At 43.3% G+C, this 13,617-nt stretch overlaps 1 protein-coding gene across 3 annotated transcripts in view; it reads left to right on the top strand.

The window, feature by feature from the left end:
• acads (acyl-CoA dehydrogenase short chain) overlaps nucleotides 1-13,617 on the top strand; it is a 190,530-nt gene that overhangs the window by 34,162 nt on the left and 142,751 nt on the right. For all 3 annotated transcript variants that reach the window (XM_060843729.1, XM_060843728.1, XM_060843727.1), the window contains 2 exons: nucleotides 3,466-3,577; nucleotides 8,570-8,721. In XM_060843729.1, the coding sequence (XP_060699712.1) occupies nucleotides 3,466-3,577; nucleotides 8,570-8,721 (264 nt within the window). The remainder of the gene's footprint in view (nucleotides 1-3,465; nucleotides 3,578-8,569; nucleotides 8,722-13,617) is intronic.

Here is a 13,617-nt window from a genome sequence, read left to right as displayed (position 1 = left end):
TATGTGGCTGCATATATCCTTGTGACCATTAATTTTTAAGCAAGTTATTGTGTCTCTCAGCTTCCCCACCATAAAAGGTTAAACTAACTGGCCAGTAGTTGTTGAGAAAATCTTTAAATCCTTTTTAGAACAATACACCAGTCCGCTGACACCACCCCTTGAATCTGAGGAAAAATTGCAAAGTGATGGTCAGTGCCTCTGCAATTTCTCTTCTTAGTTCTTGTAGTATCCTTGGATGCATCTCACCTGGTCCTGATGCCTTGTCCACTTTAAGTATGCAAAGCATATCCAATACAACTTCCTTTTCAATTTTAAACCTTCCACCGTCTGAATTACCTTCTTTCTCACAAAGGGTTTGAGTATATTTTCTTTCTTGATCAAGACAGATGCAAAGTATTCTTTTAATACCTCTGAAAAGACCTTTACCTCCACGTATAAAACCTTGGTAAAAACAATGACTGCAGATGCTGGAAACCAGATTTTGGATTAGTGGTGCTGGAAGAGCACAGCAGTTCAGGCAGCATCCGAGGAGCAGCAAAATCGACGTTTCAGGCAAAAGCCCTTCATCAGAAATAAAGGCAGACCTTGGCCCTATTCCTTTTAATATTTAGATGCCTGCAGAGGACTTTGGATTTGTTTTTACGTTAGATGCCTGCCTCTTTTTATACTCCTTCTTTGCCTTTCTTATTTGTTTTTTTCATCTCCCATATATACTAACCTTGCTTTTCAGTTATATTTTTCACCAGACAATTGTCGTAAGGACTCTTTTTCTTCTTATCGAAATTTCTATTTCTTTTGTCAGCCAAGTAGCTCTGCCTTTGTTATTCCTACCTTTCCATCTCAAGGGAATATATCTTGACTGATCCTGAAATACCACTTAGAGACAGAGTCTTGGAGATGTACAACATGGAAACATATCTTTCGGTCCAACTCGTCCATGCCAACCAGATATCCTAACCTGATCCAGTCCAATTTTGCAGCATTTGGTCCATATCCCTCTAAATCCTTCCTATTCATGTACACATCCAGATGCCTTTTAAATGTTGTAATTGTACCAGCCTCCTCCACTTTCTCTGGCAGCTCATTCCATACACGCACCACCCTCTACGTGATAAAGTTGCCTCTTAAGTTGCACCCTAAATCTATGCTCTCTAGATCGGGACTTCCACCACCCAAGGAAAAATACCTTGTCTATTTACACAACCCATGCCCCTCATGATTTGAGAAACCTCGATAAGCTCACCCCTCAGCCTCTGATGTTCCAGGGAAAACAGTCCCAGCCTCTCCCCACCCCCCACTCCCTCCCCCACAAAGCTCAAATCCTCCAACCCTGGCAACATCTGTGTAAATCTTTTCTAAACCCTTTCAAGTTTCACAACATCCTTCTAATAGAAGGGAGACCAGAATTGTACACAACATTGCAAAAGTGGCCTAAGCAATATCCTATACAGCTGTAACGTGACCTCCCAACTCCTGTACTCTTCTTTGAACGTATTTCTTGTTCAGCTACTGTTTTCTCTGCCAACCTTTAATTGTAGTTTATTTGGCACAGATCAGTTTACCATTGAATTTGTCTTCGCCTCAGTTAATTATTTTTACTTCAGATTTTTTTTTGTCTTTTCCTATTGCCAACTTAAACCTAACGATACAATGATCACTGTCCCTTAACTGTTCTCCTATTAGCACTTGATCCACCTGGCCCAACTTAATCCTAAGAACCAGACTAAGCGTTGGTGCATTTCTGATTGGACCGATAACAGACCAAGAAGATTTTCCTGAATAACTGTAAGACCTTTTGCCCCTTTTAGACCAGTATTAGCAGTTGCTACTTTTGGTTAGTTAAATTCCCCTACTATAACCATCCTATAATTTTTGCACCCGTCTGTAATTTACTTTCAGATTTGTCTCTCTTAATTTTTCCCACTAACTGGTGTGCTATAGCATACACTGAGCAATAGAATGGCATTTTTTTTGTTCCTTAGCTCCAATCAAATAGATTCTATCATTGACCCTCTGTGATACCTTATTTCTCCAGCACTAATAGTTCCCTCTCTAATACCACCATCCTCCCTTTTTTTCCTTTCCTTGCCTTCCTGCCCTCCTATATCCAGAAATATTGACACCCAGTGCTATCCTTTTAGCAAGGTATCTATTGTTGTCATAACATCATATTTCCACCTGGTAATCTGTGACTGTAACTCACCATCTTATTTACTATACTCCATACATTCGCTAGATGGACAGTAACCCTAATTTCGAATTTATTATTTTCTCCCTTAATCTGACCCCAACCATAAACTTACTGTTCTTTATTCTGGTACTGTCTATCTCTCCCAATATTCTGTTCATTGACCAAACTTTGTATCTGCTGTTGCATCAGTCTGTTTGACTGACTATCATACATGATAATGTCCCTTCAAGATCTTTAGGCTCAAATAGAGGAAAACCATGCTTGTGTCATTCAGATTCAGTGATGTCATGCAGGAACAAACATCGCCCAAAGAAACCTTTCGCTGGTGGCGCTGTGGTTTCAACTTCATGCCTTAAAAACCTCCTGATCTGTGTGGTCCAATACGATGCTAAATGGACAATCATCCATAGGATCATTGAAGAAAACATTGACAGACTACTTTGTTAATGAGAACTCATGTATTGTGAAAAATAACTTAGTTCATGTTGTAATAGAAAAGCATCCCTGTTAAATGATATGTTTGCATACTATGAATGTTTCATGGAATTGTTGACATCAGTCTTTGATGTATTCTTGATACTGTTGAGAAGCATTTTCATCTTGGCTCCCCCTGAGTGTACAGTGTCAATGCCAATAACAAAGCCATAGAGAAAGAGCAGGCTTAATTCCAAAACTCAGTTTGTATGTTGTTCGCTTATTTAAGCTGGGAGACCAGGAGCCACAGTATGACAGAGCATGGCAAAGGTCTTGCTGCAAGTTGTCTGAGTTCTACTTTGTTTGTAAGAGGGAAAAATAATTTAGATCTGTGATTTCTACACTGAATGACCTTACTGTAAGTACACATGTGGACATCAGAATTTGAATAGTTGTACTGATATTTGGGCATATCATTAAAGCCTGTGGCATCTAAGGAACCAAATTCAAGCAAAGCGTAGAGGGTCATTTTTTAAAGTTTATTTTTCTCTATCTCAAATAAGGTATTGCAGAGGGTCAATGATAGATTCTATTTGATTGGAGCTAAGGAACAAAAAAAGATGCCATTCTATTGCTCAGTGTATGCTATAGCCCACCAGCTAGTGGGAAAAATCTGAAAGTAAATTACAGACAGGTGCAAAAATTATAGACTATCACAGAATTAACCAATAGATCAACATGTGTCATTTGTAGCAGATTGGTATTCCTCCTTCATTGCTTCTGTGTTTAGACTTTCTCATGCTATTATATTATTTGCCAAAAATTTAACAAACATTCACAGTTTTCTCTTCCTTTCCCAGTCATTGTATCTGGGTCCAATTTTGACATTCGGTTCAGAAGAACAAAAGAACAATTGGATAACCCCATTCACAGATGGAAAGAAGATTGGCTGCTTCTGTTTGAGTGAACCAGGTAGGCCACCTTCTTTGATTGAATGCTAGTACGTAGAGACTTGACACATTGAGGCTGTATGCTGGGAAACCATGGAACCTGAACTTTATGCTATGTTAGAAAAACCTTCAACATTATCAGTGGAAAATTTTTTAAGGGATCTGCAGTTCTCATAATACCTTGTTCACTTTCACAAAATATTAGAGTGCAGTATGCCATTGTGTTGTCCAGTAATCTGCATGTTTCTGAGCATAATGTTTTTGTTCTTGCACAATTCCACCATTCCCCACTAAGTAAGGATATTATCCTGGCCAAGCAGGACATCTCTGAACGTTCACCCTATTATTCACCGTAGCTACTCCAAAGAAATGGTGGCTGGTGTTCTGTAACATTTTGCTCACATATCATGGGGATGGCACGGTGGCTCAGTGGTTAGCACTGCTGCCTCACAGCACCAGGGACCCAGGTTTGATCCTAGCCTTGGGTGACTCTCTGCGTGGAGTTTGCATATTCTCCCTGTGTCTGCGTGAGTTTCCTCTGAGTGCTCCGGTTTCCTCTCACAATCCAAAGATGTGCAAGTCAGGTGAATTGGCCATGCTATTGTCCATAGTGTTAGGTGCATTAATCAGGGGTAAATATAGGATAAGGGAATGGGTCTGGGTAGGTTACTGTGGAGGGTCAGTGTGGACTTGTTGGGCCAAATGGCCTATTTCCTTACTGTAGGAATCACAATAAATTAAGATGCAGTTACAGCAGGCCATTATGAAGGCTGCTCGGCTGTTACATATTGAGGGGATTTGAATATCAATGTCTGGACGTTATGCTTTAGTTATACAGGGTGCTGGTGAACTGGGGTACTGTACATTGTACTGGCTACCTTAGTTAAGGAAGGACATAAATGTGTTGGAAACAATCCTGATAATGTTTGAAGTGGGTTGTCAGTTGGGGAAAGATTGGCCAGGCTAAGCTTGAATTTGTTGCATTGTGATTCCTACAGTAAGGAAATAGGCCATTTGGCCCAACAAGTCCACACTGACCCTCCAAACAGTAACCTACCCATCTTTGGATTGTGAGCCTTCTTCACTATCCTATCTACCTGAGACCCTGCACACCAAGGTCTTTTTGTTCAGCAACACTCCTCGGACCTCACCATGAAGTGTATAAGTCCTGTTAAGATTTGCTTTCCCAAAATTCAGCACCTCGCATTTATCCAAATTAAACTCCATCCGCCACTTCTCAGCCCATTGGTCTATCTGATCAAGATCCTGTTGTAATCTGAGGTAATCTTTTAACTGCTCTCATTTTCTTCAGGTCAGATGAGTGACAATGGGTGCTTGCATGGGCCCTAGTTACGCCTGTCTCTTCGTCGGGTTCATGTAATATAGTCCTGTTCTGGCCCCCACTCAACTCTTTCTCTGATATATCATTAATACCATTGGTGCTGCTTCCCTCTCTCGTCCGGAATTGGAAAAGATAATCGATTTCGCTTCTAGTTTACAGCCCGCCCTCGCTTTCAACCTGGTCTATCTCTGACGCCTCCCTGCTCTTCTCGACATCTCTGTTTTCTTTTCTGGGATAGACTAGCCCCTAATTTCCACTATAAACCCACAGCTACCTAAACTATGCATCCTCGCACCCAGCTTCCTGTAAAGACTCCATTCTAGCTCCCAGTTCCACCATCTCCGTCGCATATGTTCTGATGAGGCCAACTTCAACAAGGGAGACTCCAAAATGTTGTCTTCCTCAACTGGGGATTCCTCAGAACCATTGTCGACAGGGCTCTCAACCAGGTCTGACCTATCTCCCACACTTCAGCCCTCACCCTTTCTCTTCCTTCCTGCAACAGCAATAGGGACCTGTTGAGACGGAAACCGAATGGTCTCGTCTCTACGTGTTCGTTGGAAGGAGAGATCAAACCGGCTAGAGTTTGGAGCAAAAACACCGTTTATTACAGAATCAAAACTGGTACACTATACAACGAATTCAAAAGCATGCAAATTCGTTGGAGAAGGCGTTCTGTCTTTCCCTTCGGATCTGGTGCAGTTATACTTCGCGCTTCCTCGAGTTCCCGGTCAGGTTCCCCTTGTTCGGCTCTTCCATTGGTCGGTTCACCTGTCTGTGAAGGGATTAGTGTCTCTATTGGCTGCCCCGAGATACCTGCCCCACTCCTGCTGTGCCGAACAATGGGTAGACATCCTGGGTTCGGCAGTTTCCGATCTTGTAAATTAAAAGTTTATTGTTGGAAGGGATTCCTCATTGCCATGCGTCTGGCTGTCTGGGCATTCACAATAGTTCTCCATAGTTGAATATACAGATATTATCATTTAACATAGGACCCGAATGAGTTTGACGTCAGCGGAGGCATTAGCAAGTACTTTATCAATCAAGTGTAGTATCAGTGCGATTTACACTATCCGATAGTTACCGGTTTCCTTTATTAACAATGAGAGTGTAATAGGATGATCTGAAACTGACGGACATGTTCTAATCCCCCAGGAATGTGGCCTCAGGCAGTCAGTCCTGCAGTGGCTGGGTTTACTTTACATGGCTGTGTTTTAGCTGGTACCTGACAGTGTCTGCTTTAATAATGGTGCTCCCCTCCCTAGCCCCAATGTAGGTACCCCGATAGCAGATTCTCCCCAACAGACCCCTTGTCTTTATTTATCAACCCATCAGCATACACATCCAGAAGATCATCAGCCACCATTTCTGCCACCTCCAGCAAGGTGCCACTACCAGACACACATTCCCCTCCCCATCCTTTTCTCCTCTCCACTGGAACTGTTCCCTCCAAACACCCTGGTCCATTCATCCTTCACTCCCAGCATTCTCCCACAGCCCCACAGCACCTTTCCCGCGACTGCTGAAGGCATAACACCTAAACAGTTATCTCCTCCCTCCTCAGTATCCAATGGCCGAAACATATCTTCCAGGTGAAGCCGCAGTTTACCTGCATTTTCCACAATCTCGTTTGCTGCATTCACTGCCAACAATATGGTCTCTTGTAGATTGGAGAAACAGAAAGGTAGACTGGGTGATTGCTTCGTTGAACATGCATATTCTGCCTGCAAAAAAGACCCTGAGCTTACAGGTGGACATTTCGGAGGTGCCACCCTGTTCCTTGGCCAACAGTCTCCATTAAGAGCTATTCACCCCCCCCCCCCAAGCCAGATTGTTATCCACTCCTTTGTCTGGCCAACTGTTCTTCTGTCTCTTTGGGCTCTAACCCCACCTATCATTTACTCCTTACTCTCTTCCCCCACCCTATCTTCTGCACAAAAGCTGATGTTTTCCCAGCTACTATCAGTAGTGAGAAAGGGTTTACTCTGATTTCTCTTCACAGATGCTACCGGATCTGCTGACCTTCTCCAGCAACTTCTTTTTTGAGATAGTTTCTTGTTAGGTAAGGGGAAGAAAAGTTACCAATGGTAGGAGGAATGTTGGCTTGAGGCTTCTTTCCGATCAGATCCTATTGAATGGTGGTACGGCCTTGACGGGCCGAACAGCCTGCAGCTCTCCTTGTTTGTATGCTAAAGGCCATCAACTGGAGTGGAAGCAAATCAGCGTTGATCCCTAAGAAAGAAAGGAAAAGGCAGATGTCACTGAATAGATAATTTTAGTATTAAGCATGCAGGTAGAGCAATCACCAAGCATGTGTAAATTATTGCAAATTTCAGATTATTGGGGATGAGCAAGACAAGGATAGGTGGAGGGATGGGTAGCGTTGAGGAAGAAGGTCAGCTGAGGAAGGACTTGGATAGGCTCGAAGAGTGGACAAAGAAGTGAGAGATGGAATACAATGTGGGAAAATATAAGCAGGAAGAATAGAGGTGTTGACTGTTTTCCAAATGGGGAAAGAGTTTGGAGATCTGAAGCACAAAGGAAGTCGGGAATGCTACTTCAAGATTCTCTGAAGGTTAACATGCACGTTCAGTTGGCAGTTAGGAAGGCAAATGCATTCATTTCTAGAGGAGTAGAATACAAGAGCAGAGATGTATTGCTGAGCCTGTATAAGGCACTGGCCAGACGGTATTTGGAATATTGTAAGCAGTTTTGGGCCTTGGACCTCAGGAAGGATGTGCTGGCCTTGGAGGCGTTTCAGAGAATGAAGGGCTTGTCATCTGAAGAGTGGTTGAGGACTCTGTCTGTGGACTTGATAGGGTTCAGAAGGATGAGGGGGCGATCTGATTGAAACTTAGAGAATACTGAGAGGCCTGGGTAGAGTGGATGTGGAGAAGATGTTTCCACGAATAGGAGAGACTGGGAGCCAAGGGCACAACATCAGGGTGAAGGGATGTCCCATTAGAACTGAGATGAGGAGGTGTTATAGATGTCATTTCACATGATTCTGGAGGTTCACAGCCAGTGCTGCAATGCTATAACAGATATTGTATGTTTAAGTGCTGGTTCAATAATTGTTGAAATAATGCTTTAAATAATTACTTAAACCATTAAATAATTCAACACAAAGTTAAAGTATTTTCCTATTTAAGTATAAGACCTTAGCATCTAGCTTAGGATGCCTACGCTTAATCCCCTGAGAAAGTTGGGAGCATAGAGGCTATTTCAAAGATTCAGTGGGGTGACTAGGTTGTTTTAAACACTTACCACAATATACTCAGGGAATGGTGACTTCTACTCTTATAAATTATAGACTTGGAAAAGATTTGATGGAGGTCAATAAACTAAGATCTACATTTAGAAAGAATGGAATCTTGATGTTAAGGTTGTATCATGGCCAAAAATAATAATTGCTAGTTTCTTTTTCTACTTGAGAATTATTAAAAGAAGACCAAGTATACATTTTCAGTAAACATTAAATGTAAAAAGTTTGGGAAAATTGCTGTGGCTGAATTGGAGCCTTACAGACCCCAGCGTTGGTTCGAATCCGAACTCTTGTTCACACATGATAATGCCTTTATACTGTTTTTTATAAATTATATTGTATTTTGAACTGTTGGCTGATGGTCAAGTTTGACATAGATTTTGATACTGTTCCTCTGTGCATTTCAGGGAATGGAAGCGATGCTGGTGCAGCCTCCACCACTGCCAGACGAGACGGTGATCACTGGATTTTAAATGGCACAAAGGCTTGGATCACGAATGGCTGGGATGCTTCAGCTGCAGTTGTTTTTGCCACCACTGACAAATTACTCAAGCACAAGGTAACTGAAAGTAATAGGTATTGGCAGATTCTGTGGTACAGAGCTTGTTTGGAAGCGACAGTAATTCTAATGCTGTTGATATTACATGCAGTCATTGCTGTCCAAACAATAACACTTTTAGAACACTGCATTCAGTTCTGGTCTCCCTGCTGTCAGAAAGGAAACATGAAAGGATTCAGAGAAGATTTACAAGGATGTTGCCAGGGTTGATGGGTTTGAGCTATAGGTAGAGGCTGAATAGGCTATTTTCCTTGGTGTATTGGAGGCTGAGTGGGGGCCTTGACAAAACCCATGCAGATGCAGGGAGAATGTACAAACTCCACACAGCCAGTCACCTGAGACTGGAACTTGGGTCCCTGGTGTTATGAGGCACGTGTGCTAAACACTGAGCCATTGTGCCACCCTGATGAAAATCTGATGAAGAGATGAGATTCTTCACAGTGAGTGGTGAGGGGCCTCTGCATGTACTAACATCCCATTATTACCTAATTTTGCCTCAATAATGAGTAGTTTCCCTTCCTGCTACTCGCTGGATGAAAACTTAATAGTGAGTAATACAGGTGTGCAGGTCAGAGTGGTTACTTGGTGACTCCAGCTCACCACTTGCTTGAACATCTCACAGTGTGCTCCATGGGCAGTGACCACACACATTTTTGTCAATGGATCTTGACATCTGACCTTCTCTGATCAGCTTACAATATGGTTCTGCACTTTGGTACTCATTGTGAATCTGCTGCAGGGAGTCAAAGACAAGGTGCCCACCTGATGGGTTGGACCAGGCTGCATCTCAGAGCTGTTTGCTCTTCTCTAAATGGCCATCTTTGGCGCTTAGCCCCAACAGCATATTGTGGCAAATACACTGCACATGTTTCAACCAAATGGCCATGTCTCAGAATCTAATGAGAGCAGTCTTCAGTCAAGTCAAGAGGAGCTGCCTCAGCCATGGGTTCCCAGTAAAAAGGCATAATTCAAGGGCATCATCCAGTCTTGGTACATTGGCTTGAGCTGGTCAGGGAACGATGGGGTTGGGCCGTGGTCAGTCCAGCAGCTCCAGTGCAAACAGTCAGGGGATTCATAGTGAGTAGTTGGGGAGCTGCACAGAGATCAGAGAGAGGTCAATTGGAGCTGTCCATCCAAGCTTATTAAAGGGATGACCCACAGGCAATTCTGAAGGTCATCTGAATAAGGATCGGAGGGGTGGGGGTTTGTCAAGGGACTCCTTGTTAAGGAAGTTGGTGAACTGAACTGTCAGGATTGGAGGAAGCAACATGGGTTGTAGAGGGTAAAAGAATTGTGAAGTGGGGATATTGGACATATAGTGGGGAAGGTGGGCAAGGAGAGAGTAGTGCCAGGGTAGACAAGAGCAAACGGTAGCATAGTAGGTTGTGGGCAGTCAGCCCCACTGTGCACTGTGGAGGTCTGTACAGCATGATGATGATCATGACTAAATCTGGGGTAATATTGAGAGGGCAAATGCAATTCCAGGTGGTGTGTGGGAACACATAGAGGAATAGTGCTGATGGGCTCAATAGGCAGTGCCAGGAAGAAAGAGTATGGAGGTTTGGGAGGGTGGTTGGTGACCAGGCTGAGCCTGTAACTCGGTGTACCTAGCATGAGCTGCGACTCTTTCCTATTTAATTGACATGACCATGTGCATTGTAAATGAACAGTGGCTGCAACAATACCCAGAGTGGACAGAGTCAGTGTCTTTTGCTGCCTGAGCATGCAGACGCTGCTTGTGAGCAATGTGAGGTTATTCAAGGAGCAATTGCATTGATCAGGGACTTGCATAGTACAGGTTGAAGTCATCTTTAATCATAGCATTGTTTAACTGGGTGAGATACAAATCCTGGTCACAAGGAATCTTGACCATGTCATTGGTCATTTGCAGATTGAAGATAGTCATCTCTGTGAAGCGGAATCAGTCACAGTGACTTTAAAGTGGTGTCTGTGGACCACAATTTATAAAGATAGTCCAAGGTCTCATAGGCTGCATAGGGGCCACAGAAAGGATTGCCTCTCACTTTCTGTAAGGTGCTCTGAAATGGGATGATGCCTCATTATGAGTGATGTGGAACCAGGAGGCCAAGAGCTGAGTGTTCACACAACATTTACAATCTCCTACTGTCTCTCTGTGACCTGGCCAGTGCTGCATTCATCAGAATAATGTCAAGGTTCCATGTGGAGACATTCCATGACCCTCCCCTTGTTGGAGGGCTCCATGTCCCACTGTATGGAGGACTGTGCTATGCTGACTGCTCAGATTACCAAAGGCCTGTTCTGCTTTGCATATTTCCTCACACAGGTTCCTTTGCAAGTTTGACAGATGAATTGAGCCGCAAAAGGCGTCCTTATTGCTGATGTTGCAGTACAATGAAGGTGTAGAGACATGGAGGAGGAACAGATGCATTAGCAAGTCCAAGACCAGCAGCAACCTTCAGCAGATGCTGAAGAACCTCCGCATGAGGACAATGTGGCTGAAGAATCCCGCAAGATGGCCCAGGGCTGCCTCACAGCACCAGAGTATGAGGTTCAATTCCAGCCTCGGGCGACTGTCTGTATGGAGTTTGCACATTCTCCCCGTGTCTCTGTGGGTTTGCTCTGGGTGCTCCGGTTTCCTCCCACAGTCCAAAGATGTGCAGGTTAGGTGAATTGGCCATGCTCAATTGCCCACAGTGTGATGTGCATTAGTCAGAGGGAAATGGGTTTGTGTGGGTTACTCTTCAGAGGTTCAGTGTGGACTTGTTGGGCCGAAGGGCCTGTTTCCACACTGTAGGGAATCTAGTCTTGAAGTGTCACAGGACTGTGCCTGGTGCCGGACTGGAACCCGCAATTCGAAGGAGTGGGTGTCTGTCTGTCCCTGTGAGCATCAAGCTAACGGCTGTGTTGAACTTCAATGTGACTGGCTCTTTCCAAGGATCCACCGGGGACTTGTGTGGGACCTCTCAATTTTCAACCCACAAATGTATTAAAGCAGTTACTAATTCATTTTGTGACACATCACACTGTTTCATCTTGTTTCTCTGAGATGAGGTTAATGCTCAGCCTGAGCAGTAGGTCTGGCAACATTGGCATCACTGTGTCCTAGAATGCAGCAGTAGTGCAAAAATAAAACCAGGATTCTATTTCATCCATTGTACAAGTCATCTGTGATCAAAGGGACCACATTCTTTTAAGTCTGTGCCAGTAACTCTGGGAACTGCCAAGATGGCTATGTCTTTGAGAGCTCTCATGTTCTTGCTGAGTTTCAAAGGCCCAATGCCATAGGGATGGCTACTGGGGGGCAAGGGCTACCTTCTGTGACTATGGCTGATAACTGTGTTAAATGACTCCCTAACTGAGGCCGATGCAATGAATACAATGCAATGTATTCTTCGACTAGGGCTATGATGCGGCAGACAGCAGATCTGCCGAAGATTAAGTTCTGATGCATGAACTGGTCTGGGACACCTTGCACTATGCTCCAGACAGAACATGCCTCATTATCCTAGATTGCTGTACTCTGCATAACTGGAGCAGGCCGTGAGGGGATGTCTCCGAAAAGCTGGAAGAGTCTCCCAAGGAGGAGGGGAATCCCACCTTCTGTTTGACAGAACAGAGCAACATCAAATGTAACCAGTCAGACTGCACTTGACTGACATGTCGTTCCAGTGCATGAAAGCTGGATGTCATGGTTATTCATTAACTGTACATTTACAAGCACTCAAAAAGCAAGCAACCTGTTTCTGATGGAGAAACACAGCTCCTACTTCATTTTTGCTGCTGTTGAATAGAAGTTAATACTTTAAGGATGTATTTGATGGTCCCACAGTTAACAATGAGAAGATGTCGGGCTAGGCTAGGTGTGGAGGAAAGAGCAGTACTGACTTAGACAGGGATAAAAGATGGGATGGGGCTAAGGATGGGTTAGCTGTGTGGCTTGTTTCTTACACAGCGGGAGATGTAAGAATGTGCAGTGAGGTGTCAGCCGTGCTATGTATGTGCTGTTGATTTGTAGTTACTTTCCCATTATGTGTGTGGTGAAGGGCGACTCTGCACTGTCAGTGTTTGACCAGGTATATGGCTGGACTTCAACGATGGTGCCAGTGCTTGGGATCCTGGGAATGCTGGCACTGGGAGAATTTTTGCATGTGGCAAGTGGAAAAATTGGAAAAGTGTGCTGTATGGTAATGTGATGGGTTTGGAAAGATAGTGTGAGAAAAAAAACGCTCGGCCTTGTACAGAGAAGTCCTGCATTAACCTCACCAAAACTGATACAGAATTGATTTCTGGTAAAACTCAGCCTTAAAGTTTAACTGTTAAGAGTTAAAGCCTCAACTCTGTTCTGTTATTGTTTACAATAATGCCAGACTTTTCCTGCATACCATACACACCTTTCCTTCCATATTTTGTGTGTTGGTTCCTGAATGTTTTCTTTGTGTGAAAGCATGGAAATGTACAAACAAAGCGAATGGAAACAATAAAACACATTAAAATTACAACTAAACACACTAAAAATTTACAGAGTTTTGGTTTGGTGCCACAATACCAAAAGTTCGCAGGAATGGTTTTCAAATGCTGCCTAGAATCTGTGAATCTATCCCACATATTTTATGCAGATTAACTTTTGCAATTTTGTTTCTGAACAGAGTGCACAACCACAACCTTAACCTTTCTTTATTTGGGAAAAAAAAGTAGTGTGTGGACATAGATCAGTGACTATCTATTGAGAAATAGTAAAGATAAACAAACATAGCATGACTCACCATCACCATTTTTTAATCCACCACTAAGTAGCATGACTGATTGTCAGCATGCTATAATCCATTAATCATTCCCACGCAATTTTGTTTTGCTTGTACATTATATGTTTAAATTATATTATTGTCTTTTGGAGATTTTTCTGTTGGGGGTTTG

This window comes from Hemiscyllium ocellatum, chromosome 24, assembly GCF_020745735.1.
Source record: "Hemiscyllium ocellatum isolate sHemOce1 chromosome 24, sHemOce1.pat.X.cur, whole genome shotgun sequence".
Lineage (NCBI taxonomy): Eukaryota > Metazoa > Chordata > Chondrichthyes > Orectolobiformes > Hemiscylliidae > Hemiscyllium > Hemiscyllium ocellatum.
The sequence above is the reverse complement of the archived record's forward strand: the minus strand, read 5'-3'. Positions and strand labels throughout refer to the sequence as shown.